Source organism: Zerene cesonia, chromosome 13 (assembly GCF_012273895.1).
Source record: "Zerene cesonia ecotype Mississippi chromosome 13, Zerene_cesonia_1.1, whole genome shotgun sequence".
Lineage (NCBI taxonomy): Eukaryota > Metazoa > Arthropoda > Insecta > Lepidoptera > Pieridae > Zerene > Zerene cesonia.
The window spans coordinates 6,551,322-6,578,496 of NC_052114.1; the positions used below are offsets into that span (position 1 = coordinate 6,551,322).

Consider the following 27,175-nt stretch of genomic DNA (forward strand, 5'->3'; position numbering starts at 1 on the left):
CATACGCGACTATTTCGTCAACAGAATCGTGGCGCGATAGTTGGATTTTATAAAATAATAAACAAATAACAACAGTGTGTTTTAAAGATTATGGATTGAAACTACAGACCAAAGTGAAACACGTTAATTAATAACAAAGAACGAGACGTATTTTATTTGAATTGCTTAAGCTTACGGGATTATTTTGCAAATCGTTTCTTATTGATTTTTGTTCTTTACCGGTCTTTTATTTAAGTATTATTAAGTTTTACTTGATAACATATTATGAAAATAAACATTTTAAGACTATTCCTTTCCAAATTTGTGATTATAGCGAGTTTATAAATACTTTCGTACCTAGTGATAAACAAACAAAACTTTGATCGTGTGCTGTGTACATCGTGAGAAAATTTTATCGTAAGTACATCTTTGTAACTTGTTTTTCCTAATTATTGTATAATCATAAGTATATCGTTAAGCAGCAAGAGTGATATGAGAAAATGATAAAAAATAACTTCATCAGGAAACATAAATATATAATTTCACCAAACTCCTGTACATGCATAAGTCATGAGCATCAAATAACTATAGTAAGTACATAGTAAGTACGTTGTTACCGGTTTGTAGCACGACCACGGCAGGCAAAAAATTTCGCCGCGACGCGGACGTAGCGAGGGCATCCATTCGGTGTGGCGAAGAATCTCTCGTAATAAGTTAATATACGTGGAATGCGAACGATACGGCCGTACAAGCGTTCGGCATCCACATGCGCATGGCCCCGTTGATAAGAAGTCGATAATACTCCGCCCGATTGCCCAATGTGACCCCGCTATGATACTCCTTTGTAGACTTTCGCTAGACCAATAGATAAATATGTAGTTGTAAGAAAAGTATTGCCCGCCATTACGTCTCATATTCTGACCGAGCTGTAAGATTTCAGAATTGCATAACACCGTCAGGTTTATTGATTTACCTGTACTTTTTGCATAGTTCATACTGGATAGCATTTTGCGTATAACAAACATGTTTCTATAATAAAACTTTTACCACAGATAAGCACTTATTGATACAGCCTACTAAGGAACTCTTTTTAAAGTTAAACATACCTATTTCAAAATAATATGAGTTCATTACAACACACAATTAATCAATGAAAATCCTTATCTCATAACAACCATACCTTAACATCATATAAAATAAATATGAAAATAAATTTTATATTAAATTTGAGGATCATAATAATAAATCCCTAATTATATAGGTATTTAGAACTGGTAAACAACATATACACATATAGGTAATATTATAAATAAATACTTAATACAGCAAGATACGTTTATTCCAGATGCATGCACGTGCTAAAATTTAATGAACTAACTGTCCATTATAAAAATCCTTCAAATGTCCCTTTATAAAATCGCGCCTTAAAATATCCAAACAAACGAAAATCCCAAACATTACATTGATTCCTTGAAATAAGAGCAGCTGCAGTAAGTGAAAGAGATGTAAGCAAACCCTATAAAATCGAAACATCTGCCATCCACTCCCTACTCCCTGTCCCCTTGAGCCACGTGCGCACAGCAGGGGTAGCCATCGTTACATCGTAAAGAAACACCGAACCCCAAATGCGGGCATACTTTACCACAGACTCAGGATTTTGAACCTTACCGCGCGGTGTTTAGTACCACGGTAGATATAATATAAACATAACTAAAATAGAATATTATTTTCATACGGAATGTCAAGGTTCGACCACCATGTGGCTTTCTTTTTTGGAACTTACCGCGAACATAAGTTCAGTCTTGCGAAGGTTAAATTATGTTAGATTGTTGCTAATTATTGTCAGCCTCCTTAAGCTAATCACGTAGGTACTTATAACTTACCGTAAAGAAAATCGATTAGTGAAACAGATGCGAACATTAAAATGCATCTGCCGCATCATCCATGCCACAGAACAGGCATCAAACTTCAGACACTTGATTTATTGTTTGATAGAGACATCCAATTAATTAAGTTTTTAACACCATTGCAATTCAGAAATATATATGTTATGCCTATTGTAAATCTTTTTTTTTATACATGACGTTTCAACAGATATAAAACCTCTTATCGATATAACATTCCTCGCATACCTTTTACTGTTCTCTACCAACAAATTTGAACGGACACAATAACATATAAAAGTTAGATTGTCCGACATAACTCACGCTCGAATACAGTCAGGCGAGAAAAATTCTATTGTGGTTATTGTACCAAATTCCTTTACATTAACGTGGCCGTAGCACTTTACTCGTCATAACGTTTTGTAATCCCTTTACCTCTTATTGGATAAACATCTCGACGTTAACATAAAAGTATCCTCACATTCCATGAATTCAAGCCATTACGCTCATTAACATTCACGTTGGATATATTTATAAAAATATGCCGGCTATGTGTGGAATGTCCTTAATCGCGTTATTAGACTTATTATGCGACGTTCGATAAGAATGTGCAAATAAATAACGAGCTATCAGAATATCATTTTGTTTAAATACAATGGACATAAAGAGGAATCAAGTGGTTGGTTAACCGCGATAGTATACCGTTACTATATTATATGTTTTGGTCGGTATGTGAATTTAACAAAGCATTATAAGGAATTTATATTTGACCTGCTTATTCGCATTGAGATCGTTTCGATGCTGAAACGGTTGGTGCGTTTTGAAATATTGCGATTTTAACAATACCGACGCCTCGCATGACTATTTCGTGTAGTTACGTACGATTTTTATGATATAATCGGCAATGAATATCATTACGTTTGATTTTACCTACGTACTAACCAAATTTTATATTATACAGTATTTACTATTTGTTTAAAATTTCGCGTTTTTGTTTTAAATGTGTTTTCTTATCCCGTAATATTCCTTACTTTTAAAAACGTCGTCGCATCGCTTATTCATCAGATATTACAAATATATGCTGACAACTCTAATTCTTTTTTCTACACTAAAATAGCCCATAAAATTCACTCTGTTAACTACTTAATGTCCAATCAAAATATAGAGAGTATATTATTGCATTATTAAAAGTTTATTGAAAGTTGTATTTATCACCCTTGTTTACAATTACCCTGATTGCCTATCATAAAAACCCGATCATTGTTACAAACACACTTTTTCAAGACACATTTACTGTCTATTTGAATGATACATCGCATTAAGATTCAATTTTATTGATTAACTAGCTGCGCCCCGCGGTTTCACCCGCGTTAGTCTGCATCCCGTAGAAATATCGGGATAAAAAATTGCCTATGTGTTATTCCAGCTGTTCAGCTATCTACATACCAAATTTCATTGCAATCGGTTTAGTAGTTTTTGTGTGAAAGAGTAACAAACATACACAAATCCTCACAAACTTTCGCATTTATAATATTAGAAGGACTAGTAGGATTATAGGTCTTAGAAACATGTTACATCCAGCTATTTCCGAAAACCTTCCTTCTTTACGAATCTGCTGTAATCTTGTCGGATTCTGGGCTAAGCCTATAGGAGAAACTCGGTCGAACAGCTAGTATTTATAAAACATGATTTAGCCATCGAACATGTGTCCCTCCATAAAGCATTTTATGTCATCGTCACGCAGATTGTTACATTTCAGCAAAGCGTAGAACTGCGCAAGCGTTGGCTTGATTCCCGAGCCAATAGATTGGTATTGAATTCTTTGTACAATCATTTGCGCTTTTACAACCGCGTCTGTCCAATGTCTAGCCATTTACATGGCTCGAAGAATTTCCGCTTCGGTATTTGCATATCGTCTTATGATTTCACGACATTCATTCTGTGCGCCAAATATTTTTACTTGCGCAGACATGAATTCCTCGCTCTGTCCGCGAATGCTCTTTGCGGAATTAGCGCAAAAAACTTGCGTCGCATTAAAGTGTTTAACGTGACGAGGGTTACAAGGTCACAGGGAAACTTCTAGTTACTTTTAAAACATTTTAATGACCATTGCATTGGTGTAAAGTAGAACTACGTACAATGTTCATTCACTGTTCATTGTGCTCTTTTGATTTTTTTTCATATGATTTGCACCCTACAGGTTTCGCACAAAACTAGAATTCATAACTTTAATCATGTTGTATGTCTGTATTTCATACCTTGTTATTTCCCGCTGCATCGACTTCATTTCTTTTAAAATTTCTGAAAATAAAACCTATACATCTTTAAATAAATTTCGAAGTGTTTAAAGCTTCACATAAAACACTGCCGAATCAAAGAATCGAGAACCGAACGAAAAGGGTAGCACTTTAATGTGTAAAATTATAGATAAGTCTAACTGATGGCTTCTTTACATTCCAGTAAAAATGGAGAAGGTGGAATCGGCTCTTGACGTGTTATCACGTGCCGCAACTATGGTGCAACCGTGCCCCGCATACCCTGCGAGTGATTCAGACGGTTTCGGTAAGTAATCCATAATATTTTATTTAATAATTCACTTCCATGAAATGCGGTAAAATGCCTAGAGACACGATATGAAAAATCTCGAAACCTTTTCATCTGGTGAACCTTAGCTGACTACTGTGTTGATTTATTTCTTTCATATTAAAATAAAAAAGTGGTTGATACATGTAACGTGACGTGTAAGAAATATCCTATTGCTATTTTTTAATTTATTTAAAAATGTCTCGCCGTTTGTTCCATATAAATGTCTGACAGAATTGAAGACTAGAAATAAATCTTTTTTTTTTTCTTAAAACAAATTAAATTCATTATTAGAAATTTTGAATTTCAATGCTATAAAACTAAAAATTAAAAATAAATTCATTATATTTGTAAATAGTACTGTACTTATTTATTGAAACGTAATAACCGGAATAAATGCTAACAATTTAGGAGTTTTCATGAAGGATCTTTCAAGGTTAATTTATATTATTATACAGCGGAATGCATCTTGGTTTGAGTGATTTTATGCTTATTCAGTAATTATCTTGATAAATTGTTTCGATAAAGCAAATTTATGAAATAATATAATAACATTTTTTATTCAATAAATTTAGTATTTAGCCATAAAAGTCAGGTAGCCCGGTTAAAAAATCTGCTTTGTCACTGTTTTTAAGTAATTAAAATTTAAACTCGAATATGTCCGCTGTGTTTTATTAGATTGATATTATAACCATTGAACAGTTATAATCGAGTGCATAATCTATATTTTCTAAGACATTAGTGACCAGAGATTCATCGCAAGATGTATCACTAATTCACAGATAACAATATAGTGTACTAGCTTATAATAGTATTCACGCACAAACTCGCGTCGAGTGATGAAAAAAGCAACCTCAATATAATTTAGCGATGAACTAAACTAGTTACAGATCACTACACGGAATTTGGCAACAACGCTTTGATTTGTGACCCTATTATATCCATTATTCGTTACTTATTTGCATCAATTAGTCAATGTTTAGAAACGTCTCGGAATTCAGTCGGTATAGCTAGCGCAGTATCCATATGGTCGTCGGCATCTGGCCTTGTAGGCGGGTCACATTCCTGATTCCCGCTGACATTGTTTAGTCGTTCGCCGACGGAAACGTACTTATAGCCAATTGTAACATAATTTTATTTACTTTTTCCACGATTACGAGTGAATACATTGAATCGACAGATGTGGAATAAATCGCTTAGCTGTTGAAACACCTTTTGTTAAATGTCGATATTTTTGTTTTATTCAGATCAATAAAATTACAAACATTTTAAACGTACATTACATTCAATATTTAGTTTTAGAATTGAAACTTGTATTACTTGTAGGTACATTTTAGCCACACTTTGTTAAAAGTCCCCGGGAGCCGTGGGTATCTATGCAAGATTTCCCCACTATAAAAAAGTACATTTTAGCCAAAAATAGCAATTTCTTAATTCCTTAACTTTCCTTTCAAACAAACCTTGTGTGTTCTTTTTGGCTCGTGCGTGAGAGTATTACACAAACGTACTAACATCCATACAAGCATTCGAATCTTAAAGAATGACGGGAATTAAATAAAGATTTAAACAAAACTATTGTGAAATTGTTTATCGATTATATTTTAATAATAAGTATTGTTAACGAAGAGCATAATTGTATTTATATAACTGTTAAATGGTATTTGGAAGTTACTTAAGATTCTCATGTAAGTGAGTGCATTGTATTCATTTTGAGAAATAAGTGTCTTAATAAGCCCAAATGTAATTGTATCTCCATTACGGATTTTCCTTCTCATTGTTACAGGTCTAATTCACATTCACGTATTTTGTAAGATTCTTGCCTTCAATTGCTTCCGATTAAAGACAATAAAATACTTTTCAACGGATTTTAAACGCGATTTATTCATTATATTATTAACCCGACGTTTCGAACACTTTACAGCGAGCGTGGTCACGGTCACAATCTCCCCGTGACCACGCTCGCTGTAAAGTGTTCGAAACGTCGGGTTAATAATATAATGAATAAATCGCGTTTAAAATCCGTTGAAAAGTTTTTAATTTCTAAATGTATAATACTCGCGTGAAACCAAACACAAGAAAATACTACAATAAAATACGTTAGATGCTTTAAGGAGTTTGAAAGTTCCTGAATGTGAGAGAGAATTCACCTTTATTTTAGTATGTTATTTCTTCTTATTTTATTCTATTAGGACCTAAAAGGAGGCGTCCTATACAATTCAAATGAAGGTAACTTGTTTAACCCGTCTTGGGGTATTTCAGTAATATCCAGTGGGATAAAGTGCGTGAACGACAGAAAAGTATTTATATAGTATTTAGAGAATGGAATTTCTTAGTATTTTGTTTTAAAATTTTGAACAATTTGCAGATTCCACGAATAATGGAGTGCTCAAATTCCATCCTTGATCATAGTAGATCTTTAGTTATAAGTGCCTAGACCATCTCATAGTTAACATATTATGTTGGTGGGTGAATAAGGAACGAACACACTATATAACGAGAATTTCAAATTCAAATTCAAAATTATTTATTGTGATTCACAGGTTATAAGGAAGGTATTACATTATATAAAGTTCTACTGTGATCTGCCATGTGGCGTACAATTGTCAATTTTTACATAAATAATTAATCATATTCATAGAAACATACTATAAAATTAATGCATGAAACCCTTAGTATAGTTCAAAGGAAACATTGAATATTTTCACCAATGCTCTGCAGCTACACATCAATAATTATAATTACAGTACTGCAATCCTTGTGGATTACTCACATCCTCGTAATGTATAGGCAGACATTTTCCGCATACTTACGAAACAACTATTCGAAACGTTATATATAAATAGAATTATTGTGTTTGCAAACGGAATCGATAATTTGGTGTGTGCTAATTATAATTTTCGACATCGTAATCTGTTATTTTATTTGTTTCGAAAGAAACTTCATCCGAATTCTTTCTTTTCAAATAACTTACATTTAAATCTTATTACAACTCGTACAAAATAACAAAACTATATACATTATTAATTAGTAAAAAACGTACTTCAATTGTTAGGATATTTTGCAGTCCAAATCATCCCTAAAGGTTACTACTGAATCGTAGAATCATTAAAAATATTATTTCCTACGTTACATTAAGTACAACACCTAGTACGTACACCAATAATCATTGTTAGATTGAACATCAATCGTTGAAAATTTAACACAACAGTTTCGTCCTACCGTTTGACTAAACATCACACAGCGGATAAGTACAAAGATGTTCCATTTCTTGTTTACAAACAACGCGTTGATCACATATAGGTACATAATTATGCAATGTGATGACAACTACGGCGGCGCATGCACATTTACTTTCATTGGTTTGCGTGCGAGCGTGCGCGTGCGCTTGTCACAAGCCATGAGGGAAAGCGCTGAGGAATTTGGCCGTTGAAGCGTCAGCGGCTGCCATCACTATGTAGGTACATAGCGTTCAGCCCACCGCCAACCTCCCTCCTCTCCTTATACCTCCTCTGCGTTATATTTCTCATAAACTCGAAGATAACAAAATAGATACAAAGAAAAAAATATAATAGGTGTTTAGAAATTAAAAGCTTTTTAACGGATTTTAAACGCGATTTATTCATTATGTTATTAACCCGACGTTTCGAACACTTTACAGCGGGCGTGGTCACGGGGAGACTGAACCAGTTTTTAATTTCTAAATGTATAATACTCGCGTAAAATCAAACACTATATACTATAATAGGTGTTTTTTGATTTCCATTGATTAAATCTCGCAGGGTGGAGCTCGAAATATCTAAGTTAAAACTGTATAAAATGTATCTAATCAATGTGCTATTGGATTATCTAGCCGCGGACGCAACAAGTATAAAGTATATTGATATATCTTGTCACTTCACTCTTCTCCATAGAGTTACTTTTTATAGGTATCTAACCCGATCACCCCAAAAACCAACAGTGATACTTTAACTTACACAAAAAAAAGTTGCGTCAATTTTGCCACTTCTCTAACACGTATGCTCGTGATCTGTTATTTATTTCTCCATTAACATAGGCATTCAAGTGACAGGTGTGGTTTTCTAGCTGTTATGCTACCTGTTAAGTAGGAAATTGACACAAACACTCGTGCTCAAATATTCTTCAGTTGTTGGTACATGATGTCAATGATGTTTGAACTCGAAATAGCGGGCTTCATGTGAATTCCATCACCAATTGTTAGCTCAATCGACGTAGATTATCAAATAACACTTTACTGTTTCTTTTGTACTCAATGTGACACTTACTGTATATCAAAGAATTAGTTAATAATTAACCAACCATATAATTGACAAGCTGCGCCCCACGGTTTCACCCGCATAAGTCTGTATCCCGTTAGAATATTGGGATAAAAAGTTGCCTATACGCCTCGTGATCAATTTTTTTCTATTCTTTCAAAATTTCTCATTTATAAAGCATTTCAATGCTATAATGCTAAAGATTAAATTAAAGTTGCCTATATTTTATTCCAGTTGTCCAGCCGTCTACGTACTAAATTTCATTGCAATCGGTTCAATAGTCTTTGTGTGAAAGAGCAACAAACATACACACATGCTTACAAACTTTCGCATTTAAAATATTAGTAGGATAGTAGGATAAGTAGGATTAGTATCTATCTCATGACTAAGCTTTAACTAATGTTTGGCTATAAAACCTCATCGACTGCATAGAAAGAGCGTACGCTGCAACATTTATGTACTGTCAGTATACTAACAACAGCGCTTTCAGTGGTTGCAGATAATCAGGTTGGCATTCGAAATCTCATCCAATCATCGACTATGTATGTAAGCATTTTACAGCTCTCTACAAATGCAGAATCTAACACTGCAAGTCCGTTACGATGAAAAAGGTTTTATTGACAGCGTTACAGTGGCGATTGTTGCGTGTGTGCTGGTATCCGGAACGCTGAGGCGGCTTGTTACGGTTTCGAAAAGAATGTAGGTTGCCGACTACAGTTACGAACATACTGTGGAATGCAACTGATCACTATTGTTATAATAACAAGCGTTCGTTTCAGTACAACATTCGGGACTTGGCTTTTTTGCACACTTGTACGTGGCCCATAAGGATCCGGCATATTTAATTGGTACCGTAATTTCCAGATCGTTCGCTGCTTAACTATTTATTAATATCTTAAATACAGTTTGTATGGCTGAATGATATGTCTTTTTCAATGTGCCGTGAAAATGTAGTGTTTGTTATTGGTATTTTTTTGTTTTTTAATTTAAAGATAAAGACGACCTGTTTGAAATCTTTAAGGCTAATATTTTAAGAAAATATGCCGGTTTGAATACGTATCTAAAGATCATTTCAAATTTGTCGAACATGCAAAAAAAAAGTTTGTATATTGAAAATAGAATCCTCGTTCTAAGCGCTTATGAAATATGTACTGTTTTGCGCTGCGTTATAGTTGCACAAAATTGTACATTACCATAATAAAAAACTGATATTTTCTAATCTGTTTATTTGCATTCGATTCTAGATAAGATTTTAACTTAGTATATTGAATTTGAAATACACATATGTAGTAGGTAATACTTATGTCACATTAAAAATATTTAATTCGTGTTAAATACAAGCTACATATTTATAAGATTCGCTTTTATATTTCAATGAAGTGTTTAGATACAGGTTACGTAATTTACGATTGAGTTTTTTATTGATTTCGTTTTTTTAAAACAAAAACTCTTCCGCAATACTTCAATGGTTAATTGAAGTAGCCATTGTTTGAATTTAAATCAACATTTTAAAATTGTTAAAAACCTATTTCCTATTAACGAAATATTAAGTGACTGATATTATTATGATACGAATACCTAACTTCCCTATGTACTATACCGGTATTATAAGGCTATCTCGATCCCGCGGCTTCTTTCGCTTGGTAGTAGGATAAAAAGTAACCCAGATCCAGAATATAACCTACCTATAGGTAAACAAATTTTTACGTGAAGGTAAAATAAATATACATCTATACATTCACATAATAATATTAGTATCAAAATGTTTGCACTAATAATGCAGTGATGAATGACGAAATAAAAGTGTTTTTGGCTTGTTATTGATAAACAGTAATCATACAAATGCTTAAATATAATTTGAAAACTGACAAACAGATCTAAAATCGCCATTACGCACGAGTGATCCTGCAAAAACGCACTTTCATCAAGTACCTTATAGAGGTGACTGGTGTTTAAAAACCTAATCGAATCGAAAGTACATTAATGAATTCCGATATCGGCTGATCGACCAGAATGACAGCAGTGCGTGCAGCAATCACATGCAGCACGCACGCGCGAATACCATCCAATGAAGTCATCTTGTAGAGTAGAAATTGTAATGGCAACGGATTCTATTTCGTTGGCAACCAAGCGAGAGCAGCTATGCCAGTTATTCGGGCCGTCGCGTATTGTCTCAATGATCTAACATATCGTTATGCGAATTGCGCTAACGAAATGTATGCAATTTTTTTGTGCATCGCATTGATATGTTGTGATTGAAAACAATTCTCAAATACTCCATTTAATTGAACTTCCGGATTTTTAATGGAGTGTAGTTAAATTGTATTGACCGAGACTCAAGGTTAAGTAGCAGAATGGTTATTCTTCACACAAATAGTGTATACATATTTAACAATAGTGTTTATGGTTTAACATACTTAAATTTTAATACCATCAAGGTTTTTTTTTTGGTACAACTTTGCTCTCTCATAGACTAAACTTTAAACAGGAAAACTGAAAAGTCAGTAGGTACCTACTGTAAGATTTTATTATAGATTATATTATAGATTATCTTATATATAAAATTCTCGTGTCACAATGTTAGTCTCTATACTCCTCCGAAACGGCTTGACCGATTCCTCTGAAATTTGGTAAGCATATTGGGTAGGTCTGAGAATCGGCTAACATCTATTTTTTATCCCGATATTCCTACGGGATACGGACTTACGCGGGTGAAACCGCGGGGCGCAGCTAGTCTATATATATAAAATTCTCGTGTCACAATGTTAGTCTCTATACTCCTCCGAAACGGCTTGACCGATTCCTCTAAAATTTGGTAAGCATATTGGGTAGGTCTGAGAATCGGCCAACATCTATTTTTTATCCCGATATTCCTACGGGATACGGACTTACGCGGGTGAAACCGCGGGGCGCAGCTAGTATTATATGAAATACTACATTTCAAATGTTACAACAAACATCCATGCCTAAATAAATATGGAGACGTTTACAATCTATATTCTATGGTATGTTATCAGTTTGAAGCTCAGTACCAACGCCCATACTTGACGGATGTTTACATCGTTAAATTGATCGCAAATCGAGTGGGAACTTCAGCTAAATGAAATATTTTATCGATAAACATTTTTTTTTCTAACGACAACACATACCTCCGTTATCAACATGGTGCCCGACGCTACATTGCGAAACATTTTTACAATAGATTAAACTATTGTATATTATTAAATATAAACATACTAGCTGCGCCCCGCGGTTTTACCCGCGTAAGTCCGTATCCCGTAGGAATATCGGGATAAAAAGTTGCCTATACGTTATTCCAGTTGTCCAGCTATCTACATACCAAATTCCATTGCTATCGGTTCAGTAGTATTTGCGTGAAAGAGCAACAAACACACACACATCCTTACAAACTTTCGCATTTATAATATACTAAAGGATAGGATTACTAAATATAATAATACATTTGTTGCAATCAAAATCTTCACAGAGGATTTTCAATGTACGCAAAAGATAGAGTTAGTTGACTTTTCATCAACACTTGTAAGAGTTAACATAGATAAAACATTTTGGGATGTAACATATTTTTTATAGATGATTTTGAGCATCGTCTCTGTAACTGTGGCGAAGTCGTATAACAATATGAAAATAGCATTCAAAACCGTTGCTGAGAATTGTGGTTTTTCTTGTCGCAATTTACTATAAAAATACCTGTAGGTTGTTCATTAATAGTTTATTATGTCTTGATAAATTCTTTATTCATTTGCAAATTCATATTTGACTAGAAATATCTAATGTATGCAGATAAATAATAAACTTGCACTACATCTAGTAGGTAATTTTAAATAGCAAACATGTCAAGGTTTGAATAGCAGTTGATATTCCGCTTATCGTATTTTTATTTTCATAACTTAACTTAGCTAAAAATGCTATGTACATATTCGGTTCACTAATACTAGGTATTTAAGAAAGAAATGATTGCTTGTCCAGCGGCAGAGAAACTGAATCCTTATACCATATGAAACCATATCATCTGCATGATTAAATAGGTTATTGGACAAAGTATTTCAGTCTACTTCGAAACAGGGTTGTTCGTCACCTAAATCGCGATACATCAAAGCATGTCACGGCTACCACGTACAAACGTACATGGCTCAGTATGTTATGCAACAAGGTCGGAGCATAACTGGGTGTATGTATCGTTATTGAGAAAATGTTTTCCCTAGCTCCATTACTTGAGAGCCGAGAAAGGCGTTTTGTAAGATTGGACGCATGTATTGGATAGTTATGCACCATTTTACTATTGATATTAAACAGTTTACAGTAGCGCTATGATAAAATATAAACGTGATATAGACGATTACCATTCCATTTAATAGATTAAAGAATTCAATTTTTTTAATCAAAATTTATAATGCATTATGCGGTATACGAGTACACCTTAAAAGACGCGTGCGGTAAATTGTTTCGTTTCATTTGTGTAAATAACTATATACAATACATTTATATGTACATAAAATAGCTACGTTGGAAATATTTAAACACGCAGACAAATAGTTTTCTAATAGATTCCTCCGACGCGGACGCTTACATAAAGAATTTATGCATTGTACACGAGATACAATGTGCTAACAAGATTGGCATGCTATTAATGATTGACACATGCCAATTCAGGCAGTGTCCATTCGGCATACCGAAGTGATGATAGCATTCGGGGAGGGGCGTGCTGGATGTTCGACCATCAGCTGTTAACACACGTTTTTAAGTTTATGTACCTAAAACACTTCACTTTGTTACGTCTCGTCTGTTTTTTTTGTCAATGGAGCCGCTCAAAATATTATATGTATTACGAAGAAACTCGGCTTAGGAATTAACTTGGAATACAGAATTATGATTAATTTTTTGTCAAAACCTACACGTTTGTCTTGTTATTTTTGAATTTTAAATATATAACTTAAGAAACAGTAATGAATAAATGTATGTTTTATGATTCTGTGAAGTGCTTATTACGTATGACCACTTTATATGCCGAGTCTTTTCAATTATTAGTAAATTACTTTGAGGTTAATACTCATGAATTCATAGTATATATTCGTCTTCGTGCATTCAAGTCATAATTGATAATATTACTTGTATTATACTTGATTATACCGTAAATGTATCCTGAGCCCGTTTACTATATCTCGGAGTCATAGGATTAGGTCGAACAATTAACGGTAAAATTATTGAATAAAATCACTAAATTAAATTATTCAAGCACATTTTAATTTTGTGATTTTATAATAATAATATATTCTAGATAAGTATATATACTCTAACAAAAAGATAAGCTTCTAAATGTCAACAGATAAAAGTAGTAAAAAATTCTTGTGTTCTTGCATCCATCCTAATTAATGATATAACATTCATATCAGATAACAATAAATATAACAATGCCACCGTATAAATTAATCTTATAAACAATGCGAGTTTATTTCACGTCATTAATTAAAATTTATCGTTCTAGTAAATAATTTAGTTGACATTAATGTTATCCAAAAGAATTTATATTCTCGACTAGTTTCACAGGAAAGTGTTATATTTGCATTGAATTTTTAGCGATATATGCGAATTTCATAAATTTAATTAATAATTTGTTTTATCTCACTTTTATAAGCCTGTATGATTGTAACCGAGAATCGAGTCTCGAACGAACAGATTTAATTCGACGTTATCGCACTTATTAAGGTTCGGTGACAGTTCAATAATATAATGAATTTTCTTATTATCCTGATTTGGATCGCCAGGATTGAATAATTTCCTTACTACACACATAAGAGAAACATTTTTTGTTGTTTTTTTATTAATGTATTTATTTCAAATGACTTGAACAATAATATTATCAAGTCAAAGAATCTTACCTTTTCGTTTTGACATAGACTGTAGCGAAATAGGTATACAAAGGTTAATATACGTATTTCTCTTTGACTTGATGTTTTAGGCTAGCAACATGAAGGTCACGGGTGGAAACCATGCGCAACAGAGTGCAACGGTATGCATCCGTCACGGTTTGGAGACAAGAATAATTACACATATCTTTTGAGGAAATTTAATTCTGGTCTTCGTAGGAAGAAGGGGGAATATTATATCAGAGATTGAATTAAAAGAGTAACGTCGCTGTTCACTCTTGGAGTCACAACTAAAACGAGTATATAACACTTGAAAGTATGAATATGTTCAGTTCTTCTGTATCCAATTTATGTCCATTTTTCCATGGAAATCTTTAAGGTAGATTCTATACCTTACGTAGTAAGATATATATTAATAAAAAGTTGCTTAGTGTAGATATATTAAACCTTCCGAGATTTTCTATGAACTTTATTATAATGCGATTTGCTTTCCATCCGCATCTTTGCCCGCGTAGTATATATAGGCAATGATAATTGATGAGTAGGGGATGGGATATCCGGTGGGATTTCCGGGATAAGAACTATCCCATGTCTATTGTCGGGTCACTAAATTATATGTATGTATCGAATGTATGTGTATGTATGTATGTATGTATGTTGTATGTATCGAATTTCGTCCATATCAGTTCAATCTCTTAGGCAGAGAGAGATTAAAGAGACAGTCAGACAGACAGACAGAGTTACTTTTGCATTTCTAATATTAGATGGGATTACACACTTGCATTTTATCTGTATCTACACCTACATAGATAGCTTTATTTACACAAATAACATCTTATTCAGCTTGTTTGTACTTGATACCGTCCATATTTATATCTCTACCGTACATTTACCTCCATTATCATTTAAATACACAAAATATGACATCCCCGCATTTCCAATGCAAATGGTAATACTTCCCATAGTTTCTACAATTTTGTATACAAGATATTTGATACCCTCCATTTTTATAACTTAACTGCTTTTTTTACCTCACTTATCATTTAAAGAATAAATAATGTTAATAAAGCTTATCTGTTTATTTTCATTTAGTTGAAAAATAATTTCTTAAAGCGACATCTGTGGACGCGGAAACGCATTGCCAGTTTTTCATCTAACGCAATGGTTGTAGGTCCCTAATTCCATCAAACTTCCAAAAGATGACTCTTTACTATCTGTTTCGATCTTAACAATTTAATAGCGTAGTATGTATGATAAGTATTTTGTCTCATAAAAACTTTTTCGTTCGTAACGTAATTTGTTACATAACATAAACTAATATTTTAAATCGGGGTAATGAATAATCATATATACTGTTTTGCTGAATCTGACTTAGTGTTATTAAAATCTAAAGTTTAGTATTATATTATAAACTTATTATAGGTATGTATTTTTTCGGTAGAAATCTAAGTGGTGTTACAACTAATTAATTAATTGAAAAAAATTAATTGATTTAATATTAGCTTTAAATAACGCAATATTAATATAGATTTAAACATTTTTTAAATTAATGTAAATTTCATTGACGTCAATAAAATTTACCTGATTAACGGCGAAAAATAAATTTATGTCGTAAAAATTTGAACTAAATATGAGGAGTCGATATTCTGAAAAGTATGGTTAAGGTTATAGAATATTAGTACACAATTTAAATAAAAATGAATTCATGTAGATGGTCGAAATTTATCTAAGGAATACATACAAAAGATGTCATTCCTTCATTCCCAATGCATTGTTAATACTCGCGTTATTTAATATTTTTATGATTAAAAATGTGAAAAAAGTGAATATTGAATTGGACAATGAAACGATTCGGTCAGTGTATATATGTATGTATAAAGAAATTTATAAGAAATCAGTGTTAACTTGGCTAATGATGGCACGATCGCTCGTTAAAGGACTTTTTATTTTTAATCATTAAAGTGACAAGAAAATAGAAGGTAATTATAAAATATATACATCAATCGAAGAAAAGAATGCGGAATGTGTGCTGTGAATGAAGTCGCTTCCCGTACTTTCGCTAGATACATCCGCCTTCCGCCACCGCCAATGCGTGTGTTATGTAAACACCCCGGTTCAACATCTTGTGTTTGATAACTGGAAAACGTACTGATAAGATCGAATCGGATGATATTTCAAATAAAAATACTATAACAACGCTTACGACATTTGGCTATTCCGTGCCATGTAAAGCTGATTTAAAATATTGAAAGTTGTAAACAAACAAATGACTAATGTAATTGTCTATTTATGAAAGTTCGTATAACCTAACAAAGCGGAGATTATTTAACAGCTGTAGGTACTTAAATCGATTAAGAATATCACCTTAATAAAAACTTTAAAATTTCTTATGGGTGTGTATTTAATTATTATGGATACAAAATAACAAAAAAATCATTCCTGCTTTCCGAACGCACTAACATAATTTGTTTGATAAAAACTTTTTGTATTGTGAATGATAATAGGCTAATTACTATCACGTAAGCACACAGGTTAGAATGTACATTTTCATTGATAAACAATGAATAATGAATGTGATCGTATATCAAATTTTGTACTGTACCTATATACTTTTGTACTTTATACCTTCTGTTTAAATGCAATTTCATCTGCCCCCACACCACATGCCATCGCAATTTTGCTCAACGACATGTCTATTTTTATATTCTTAGTGAAAATTTCTCCTAGACTTTAATAGATTTCAATTTAACAAACAAAAGAAATACATGATTCAAACGACATTCAATCCGTTACAAAGGCGTTTGATGTGTAAGAACTCTACTCGTGCTGATAATTCATTTCACCTTTGAAATGTCTTGATGCAGGTACCTACAGTAAGAATCAAGGCATCGTTAAATTTGAAATGAGTCATAACCACGCTATGAATTATTAGAATGAAGGGTATCTTATTCGTTTCGTGTCTTATTTGATGTGAAGCGGTGATTTTGCTGTAAATTAAGTTTAAATTATTTATAATCGTGCGATCAAAATATTTTTAACGCGCGTGAATAATATTTTTAATTATAGATCGTCTTGACGTCGATTTCAGGAATATAGTTCGCAATTTTATGACCGAAAGAATAGTATCTACAACATCTATATTAAATTGATATGAATACACAAAATGAAAGCATATTATGGGACCAGAAGAAGCAAACTATTTTAACCTTTAATTGGCTGAATCTTTCGCTTAACATATCATTAATTAAATACCTGGTAGAGATCTCTATCGATAAGGTTCTGCGTTGTTAAAAGAATGAAATAATAAAGTTTACTTGAAAATCGTTGATAGGTTGAATAGTCGTTGTAACGAATTTTCGTACCTTGTATATTTAAACTTATTTCAAAAAACGTGAAACATATTTCCAGTTGACTTATAGCCTACAGGTATAATGTAGCTCTTGTCCTACATTCATAAATATATAGGTAGTATTTCTCATCAACTAAACAAAACCTAAGATGTTGAAGGTTGAAATAATTTAGAGTGCGCGTGCGCCCGCGGCTGCGGACGCCGCTACTGGCTTCACGCAACCTGAAGTGAAGTTTGAATACATTTGTATTCAAACTACCTGATGTACAAAAAATATACTCATTTTCATCGTTCAATGTTATTTAACTGCCATTAACTGCGTGTACTATGTATGCATATGTTTTGTATAGCTTCGTTAAGGAGACCGAAAAACAGTGAAATGGTAGAATCCTTATTGGGTATTTGCTGCGGCCTACCTTATTATTGTACCTACCCTTTTAAGGATAAGAAAACAATTCTTACCGCTGTGTTAATTAAAACGCTAAAGTGTACATTAAATAAGTGTTAATTTAAACCAGGCTGGTTCATTCACATTAAATCGACCTTAAACGTTCAGTTTTGTTATTTTAAATTGAATTGTCATTGATAATCGCGATATCGTGACAAAAAGATGTGAAGGTCTGTTAAATTATCTTTTTATTTAATTATATATTTTTTAAAGATGAAAAGGTCTGTTAAATTATCTATTTATTTAAATGTTTATTTTTTAATTTAGTACGTTAAAGCAATAAGGCTTATTTCTATACAAACACAAAGCGGGCTTCCATAAAATTAGTATCCGTTGGAATTATCAAGAAATCGATATGCGTGCAAGTAAAGGGCCCCCAAAGCTAAGTTATCAGAAGGGAGCGGATGCCGTGCTCCTGGCGATACTGCGCATGCTCAGTCCTACTGAATTACACATATCCTTATTTAATTTCTCACCAATAAAAGGAAGTGATGCTCATCTTATTATTTGAATAGTTTGATACGAAATTATACGAAAATATTGTTTGTAACTTTTAATAAATTAAAATCAAAGACCTGTGATTATTTAGTAAATATTATTAATATGTAGTAATAGGAAGAAATAACAGTACAGTGTTGTAATATAATGATAGAGAATTTTAAACTTTAATATTCGATTTATTTATTTATGTTATTATCAATCATATAAATCGCATATCCGTCCTACTAATATTATAAATGCGAAAGTTTGTAAGGATGTGTGTGTGTGTGTTTGTTGCTCTTTCACGCAAAAACTACTGGACCAATTGCAATGAAATTTGGTACGTAGACAGCTGGACAACTGGAATAACATAGGCAACTTTTTATCCCAATATTCCGAAACCGCGGGGCGCAGCTAGTCGTGTATAAATCTATAAATACTGTATGTAATTCTGCAAATAAACTGTAAACTGAAAATATTTATTCCGTCATAGTTGCAATTGTTACTAGTTAGGTCCAATAGGTACTATCTTACAATGGATACTTAAGAAGTTCATATTATTACAATGAACAATTTAAATTTAATGTTATTGTATAGTTGTATTACATTTCAAGCTAAATAACGAATGGTTATTCATCAATGGTGGTTGATAGACAACTAATGGAATGCTCATTCATGTTATCATTTGAACCTTTCATATAAAGATTAGTAATCGCAGATATAACAGTTTAAAAGCAGTGTTTTTTTAACTCTGATTTCATTTATAGGAAAAAAAGTTTAAATCAAAACAATCTGTAGTTCGACTATAATGCTTACAACACGTGCTTATTACTAACTAGCTGTTCGCCCCGGTTTCGCCTATGCTACATTTATAGCCAATGTCACTCAGTGAAGTTTCAGCTGAGCAATGATAAAATAATTTTTGAAATCAATCCAGTGGTTTTAGTGTGAAAACATTCCAAACGTACATATACAAATCTCTCCTCTTTATAATATTAGTATAGATTAAACTTTTTTAATACTATAGATAGCCGCTAGGTACATTTTTTATCAGCTCAATTGTCCACTGTAATTTTATTTGACACTTGATAGTCGATTACGACAGCAGGTAGCGACGCCCGTGGCGCTACGCTTGAATGAGCCGTGGAACAAATAAAAGGGAAGGATCAAAAGGAATAAAACACCTCGCCAGTTAATTGCACTCGACGGGCGGTACTTACTTGCGATCTGCTTTAAATTACTCTCCGGTGTATTTTCACCGACATAAAAGGATAGTTCGTCTAACATAGATCGATGGAAACTATTACTTATGGCTTCGAGCTCAATAAACGTGGAATGGTTCCACATTTCTTAGTTTCCAATATCTTACTATAATAGACGATCCGTTCGTACCGAATATTAATATTATCTGTAGCAATCAATACAACAAAATTCCCAGAACGATTAACCTTTTTTATGAACAATAGGTGTATCCCATCCGAGAATTAATTAAACTAGCTCGATGCGGCGCCAACAGTCGGCTTACCTGTTTGAGCCGATTCGGGGCTAGCTCTATTAGACAATAATAAAAAGCTAATGCTTATAAGATGCTACAGAACGCGGCAACTTCTCACAGCACCTCTCCCCGCAGCCCGCTCTACAACCGCATCAAAATAAAACATAACCTTGTAAGGATACAACCACCGTAATTTCAAACTCTATCATTAGTAATAAGAGTACACACGATTCTCATCTTTAACTCGCTAGTCATAGAGTTGGTATTTAATTGCCGAGTTTGTACTCCTTGCCGATTCTTACCAAGCGATTGTCGTGCGTTCGCCTCGGTAATAGAATCTCAAATCACGCTTAACAAAGTTCTAAGGCTGTATTAGCAAAGGAAGGGCGAAGTGAAGAGAGGGTTCATTAATCCCCGCGCCCTGCGCTCACGCACTTTCATGAATGGAGCGAACAGGTTGATGTATCCCATATAAGGGGTGATCCTAATACGACAAAATATTATTAAATTGAAACAATACAGTTCGATCGTACTGTTTATGATAATAATATTCTTTTTGCAGTCACATAACGGGCGACTGCATAACTACTGACGTGCACATAAATATTTCATACATTTGAAACGAGGTTGTCGGTAAGAAAATATTTGCGCTGACATAGAAATTCATATTATCTCGGTTCATCAATTCTTTTGTGCATACACGATGAGGTGAGGAAGATCGTGCCCTCGTTGTCACTTATCGGCTTGTTTCCGAGTAACTAACAATGCATATTCAATTTGTACATGACTTTCCTTTGGCTCGGTTATCGGAGTGTCAGTCAGAACTGCGAGCCGATGATTCGGGATGGCAGATTTGAATTGGAAACGCCCTGTAGTTATGTTTCGAAGGAAGCGCCTCAACGTCCGGCCGCGTGGATGTAGCGTGATGCTCTTTTTCCTTTTCGGTTCATTTTTTGTTTATCTCATTTATTTATTCCAATGTAATCTCTTCCAGCTCGTTTTTTATTCAGTCGACCTTCAGTGTTACCTGTGCGGAGACGCCAGAGCGGGAACGTTCCGTTTTCTATAGGATTATTGGCGCGGTTACAACTTTTAAATATTGTTCTGGTGTCTTTATCTCGCCTTGATGTGAGTGCTTGTGGTTCAGTGCGTTGATGATGGAAATTCAGCAATATTTGTTGCTTCTTTCCCGGACTGCGTTAAGTGATCGTTCATATCTATCAATGGAGCCTCCTCACTCCCCGAAGTTTAATATGCCTCTATGGCAGCCTTGGATTGCACCATCACAAAAAGGTACACTTCATAATGTTTGTACGTTCCGGCATAAATACATGTCTATGATCACGATTATGTTGAGGGTAGCAAAAAATGTTAACTTTAATTTATCGACTTTTAATGTTCGTTTAATTACTATCGTGTGTTTCTACATGTTCTCTATTTAGTTTCTTAGTTCACACTTTATTATTATTCGGTGGATTTGTCAGATTGGCCTATTACGGTATTTTTGTAATCACATGTTTTTTCAACTAGTTCACTAGCTTAGCTAGAAATGTTTGATAAAACATGTCAAATTAATTTATTTTCACGCATTCTCTCATACTTTATTGTCAAATGTGTAATGATTAATCGACATGCATGTTTGCTTAATATTTTACATTCGTGCTAAATATGTTTATGATATCGAGGTTATCAGCCATATAATATGCGAATAGAATTTATATGAATAAAGCAATTAAAAGAAGCTATGTGGATATTTATATAGTTATATTTAAAAATTACATAAAGTAAAGATATATTTTTTACCATTTAATCCTTTGTTAATAATACATATCTAACATAATGTATAATGTTATTTAAAATCAAGTGTAGGTTTGCATTTAAAAAGTTAATTTGAAAGTTTTTTTTTCTGCAAATAACTGGTTCAAGCCATTTAATTCAAAAAGAATTATCAAGACAGATTAAAATACATATATATATTATATATAATATATAATACGACAGTAGCTTTAATTTCGAAATTTAAATTGATTTACAAAATAATGCACTTTATGTCGTCTTACATTTCATTAAATAATTTATTTAAAAATATTTTTTGTGAAGTAAATAAAACAAATTAGTTTACGTGTAAAATAAAGTATTTCCTCTCAATAATTTTACAACATTTGAATTTAAATACTAAAAATATCGGTCTTTTCAGAGACACCAAGCACAGCGTCGAGCGGTGAGTCTGAAGGGGACAGGACCCTCTCGCCGGAGACACCGAGGAGTCAAGCTAAGGAGCTCACCGGCAAGTGGCGCAGGGAACGGCGCACGCGCTTACCTGAGTATAGACCTAGGTATTTATCAGCATATAGGATATATGATAACGTAATCTATGTAAATCTTTTTTTGTGTCTATTTTATATACAATGGTCTATTTAATGTATAACGAATATTCAAATATAAAGCTATACTGGTGTCTTAAAAATATTTTATGTACCTTATTGTGAATCTAAGAAATATATCTATAATACGAATAGATATTTATTCAAAATTTTCACCCTTGTAGACGGTTGAAATAATGCGCTGTCATGCATCAGGAGCGTCTTGTAAAACCTTTTTTCTTCTTCAAATATAAATTTTAAACTCATACTATCGTATCGTTATTCACTAACAAATTTTTCTGACTCCGCTCGGTCTTTTCAACAACTTAAGTTGGTATGGTAAAATAATTTGGGAAATCGCCTCAGAATTTTTTGTTAAATTGTAACAACAAGAAACAATGTATGCTAATATTATTTACACTAATATACTAAAAATAATTTATAATTTAATTATTTGAATCTACATGCAGTTTAATACTAACTTAGTGCTCTTGTTCCTTATACTGGAGTCTAATATACAGTTCTCGTTTGCATCCAATTTAAATACAGCAGTACACGTGTGCATTTTACAATAATTCAATAACTTGTTAACAACAAATTGACTCTGTAATCTGTACAGCTATTCTAATATAATCGATATTCATGTAAAACACTCCCTGTTAAATTCTCAACGCACATTCTTATGGATTAACGCAATGAAATAATATAAAATCATAACATAAAATCGATAATTTCCAGCGAAAATTGCAAGATGGCGCTGCGGTCCCAGTCGTTCAACGAAAAGCGTAGCGCGCCGGCCGTCGCGCGCGCGCACACGCACAGCGATGGCGAGTTCTCTGACGAAGCGGACGAGACGGCAAATCTAGCACTCAATGGGAAAGGTAAGGGTTCTTTGACTATGTTATAGTTAATGCGTTTGTTATGTCGTTATGTGCTATAATAATCCTACTATCCTACTTCCTACTATAATCCTACTAATATTATAAATTCGAAAGTTTGTAAGGATGTGTGTGTGTTTGTTGCTCTTTCACGCCAAGACTACTGAACCGATTGCAATGAAATTTGGTACGTAGACAGCTGGACAACTGGAATAACATATAGGCTACTTTTTATCCCGTTATTCCTACGGGATACGGACTTACGAGGTGAAACTGCGGGGCGCAGCTAGTATGTTATAATTTGTGCATCTTTGTGGCTATTACGATATCTGAAATTAAGTAATATGATATCTATTATCTCCTATTTCTCTTAAATTATTCTCATTAATCTCCTTATTTATTATTTACTAATACTGAGAAAAAATTACCCTTAAAAGTACCACAAGATATATATTTTCCGATATTGACCGATCAAAACGTATCCTTACTATGCATATATCCTGTATTCTTACTAATATTAAAAAAAGCGATACGTATTTATGTGTTTGTCTCGCTTTCACGGAGCGATTATATGATTTTTAATGTTTGTATCCGAGATAGTTACGGGTCTCGAGGCTGATAAGAGCATTGTAGGCAACTTTTTTGAAACATGTCATGTGTACGTACGCTTGTAAAGCTAGTTATGTATAAGTTTGTTGTCATCCCCAGCGCCGCCGGAGTACCCGGGACGGGGCGAAGCGCCCATCGACATGCGGCTCCGCACGCGGCCCGCGCCGCCGCCCTACTCGCGCCCCAGCGTCATAAAGACTAGCGACCCGCCGCCTGGTAAATATCGAACTTATTTTATTGCAATCATATTTTTAAATTATTTATAAAGAAATGAAAAACAAAGGTATACGTTGGGAATTTTTACATGAAAATAAATAAATTACGAGAGACGGATATTGACTGATGTATTCAATCAAGTCAATATCTTTCTCAGCGAAATATTCTCTAATGCGAATAATTATTTTTACACTAAACCGCCTGAAATAGACCGAATTTATATGGGACAACACGGGAGGCAAACGGCGAATTGATAAATATTTAATTAATAAGATATTAAAACGTATATATATATATATATATATATATATATATATATATATATATATATATATATATATATATATATATATATATAGCAATATATATATATAGCAATATTCTTTATATTTTATATATATATATATATAAAATATAAAGAATATTGCTTCTCCTAGCAATTGTACAATTTTCTTCTTAAGGAAAGTAAAAAAAGCAAAAAATAGTTTACTTGTTTATTTCACATAACCTTATCCATATAGTACATAACAATGAAATAAGCAAAAGTAATGCAAGATGAAACTATTTAATTGGCTTGTGCCCTCTGTCCTTATTATCTTATTTACTCTAGTCCTCCCGATTTTCATCCTCATAGTAATTGGTTCAAATAAATAAAAACGTTTCATAAATGTAAAATCACCATCATTCTATTCCATATAATAATATCATCAAAACCAGTCACACAACATAAAATTATTGCACTGTTCAAGATTCCATTTCACTACTAACTATTTAAAATACTTAATTTGAATATTCCATATTAAAATTAATAATTTTTACATATTGGATTGCTTATTATTAATGTAGTCTGAGATTGTGTCTTATAAAAAGAATGAAAGTCTCTTTATTTGAAATTTTGAATAGCTAACACTGTTATTTATGAATTATAATATATTTATGGCAAGATTATAATTAAACAGCCTCGAATTAATGTAACTCTATTGAAACAAATATGTATAACTACCACTTTCATTGACAGATTCCCTCTCAATGTGCGACACAGTCATCGAGGAGCACTTCAGGCGTTCCCTCGGCGACAATTACATGAATCTCTTCAAGAAGAACACGGAAGCGGTCCAGCCGGGCCCCAAGCCGAACACTAAGGACAGGGCCAGCAGCCCGATACTATTCAAAACCGAGGAGCCGCCCAAACCAACGAAAATCATCGCCATGGAAGTGGACGACCCGAGCCTCTCAGTAGACGACCATTTCGCCAAAGCCCTCGGTGACACGTGGAAGAAAATACAAACCTCCAGATTAAAAGACAATGACAAAGCGCAAACATCGACGAAGGGCGTCGACGATCACTTCACGAAAGCGCTCGGCGACACTTGGAAGAAAATCTCGACGAAACACAACTTGGAACAGGAGAAGCCCAAAGATCAAACGGCGAAAATTATCACAAGGAGCGGTGTAGTCATATAAATGTAATTGAGCATTGGGTGGTTCGTTTTATTGCCTTGTAAAATTTACGAGGCGTTTTCAAGAGTCCGACCGGAGCGTCGGTAAAGTGGCGCTCGCTTGTGGCGCCATCTGGTTTAAGTGGCGTTAATCTATCCATGACAGTTCTGTTACCTATTTCTTGTAAGTTTGTTGTAATTTGTGATTAAATTGTTTTGACTGATTTAAATTACAATTTAAATGGACTTGATGTTTCCACATTATTGGATCAAGAATATAAATAATTATTATTTGATTCGATTAAGTCTTAAAGAATTAGTACTAAATTGTACTCATTGTCTTCAAACATGAATGTATTTGAAAATAATTAACCTTTTACGTTTCGATATATAAATGAAATGGTAAATATTATCTTCACAAACGATATCTTTCAATTCATTTTGTAATATAAAATTTTCATCCATTTTCTCTATTTTCTGTACTTGTTTTTCACAATTTTTTTCACGTTATTTATACGTCAAGTTATAAAATACGATTTAAATCGCTTAAAACGATTTGATAATTCTAAAAACTCGTCGGTTAGGGGTCGCTATGTTGTAGTCAATTTTTAGTCACCATTTACACGTTGTAAAATATTACCTCAATATATGCGCTTTGCACAATTCACGTAGGTTAACTGTATTTTAAGTGTTGTAAATAATATAATAATAAAAATTAAATGTTATATAAGTAAGTAGGACGATTCTAATGTTGTATAATTTTATTGTATGTAAAATGTTCCTTTGAAAATGTATTTAATGCGGTAAGATTTCAGATTCTAAATGCTACGTTTTTGATATTAAAATTGTCTATGATTCATTCAGGCTGGGTCTACACAGAGTAGCTTAGAAGAAAGCTGGCAACCATTTCGTTTTCTTTATAAGATTTTTTGATTGTATGTATGATATTTGTAATAAGGTTTATTTGTAAATAATGTTTTCCTATTTATGCACTTTATTTAATGGTTAAGATGTCAAAGAATAAAACACGCAACTTAACTAGTAGTTTTATTTTACATGTAATTTTATAACATATACACTATATCATAGACAAGGGTAGAATTTCAGATTAAACATAAAAATTGATCAATTTTATGTCATCCTATTTTGCCTTAGCCTTGAAATTATAATTTCAAATTCTATTATATATAATCTGATATAAAATTTGTCAGTTAAAATGTTTTGCAAATTTATTTTCATAAAACAATTGGAATATAAATTAATTCACATTTATTATAATTTTGCATAATTTCTC

At 33.1% G+C, this 27,175-nt stretch overlaps 1 protein-coding gene across 2 annotated transcripts; it reads left to right on the forward strand.

Moving 5' to 3' along the window:
- On the forward strand, positions 1-26,919 carry LOC119831060. 2 transcript variants are annotated; one of them, XM_038354296.1, is made up of 6 exons: positions 1-396; positions 4,323-4,424; positions 22,574-22,712; positions 23,478-23,620; positions 24,326-24,442; positions 25,461-26,919. In XM_038354296.1, the coding sequence occupies exons 2-6, from the start codon at positions 4,328-4,330 to the stop codon at positions 25,904-25,906; spliced, it is 942 nt and encodes a 313-aa protein (XP_038210224.1). In that variant the 5' UTR covers positions 1-396; positions 4,323-4,327; the 3' UTR covers positions 25,907-26,919. The 2 variants fall into 2 exon arrangements, with proteins under 2 accessions (XP_038210224.1, XP_038210223.1); XM_038354295.1 differs by lacking the exons at positions 1-396; positions 4,323-4,424 and adding an exon at positions 21,464-21,669.
- The last annotated feature ends 256 nt before the right edge of the window (positions 26,920-27,175 follow it).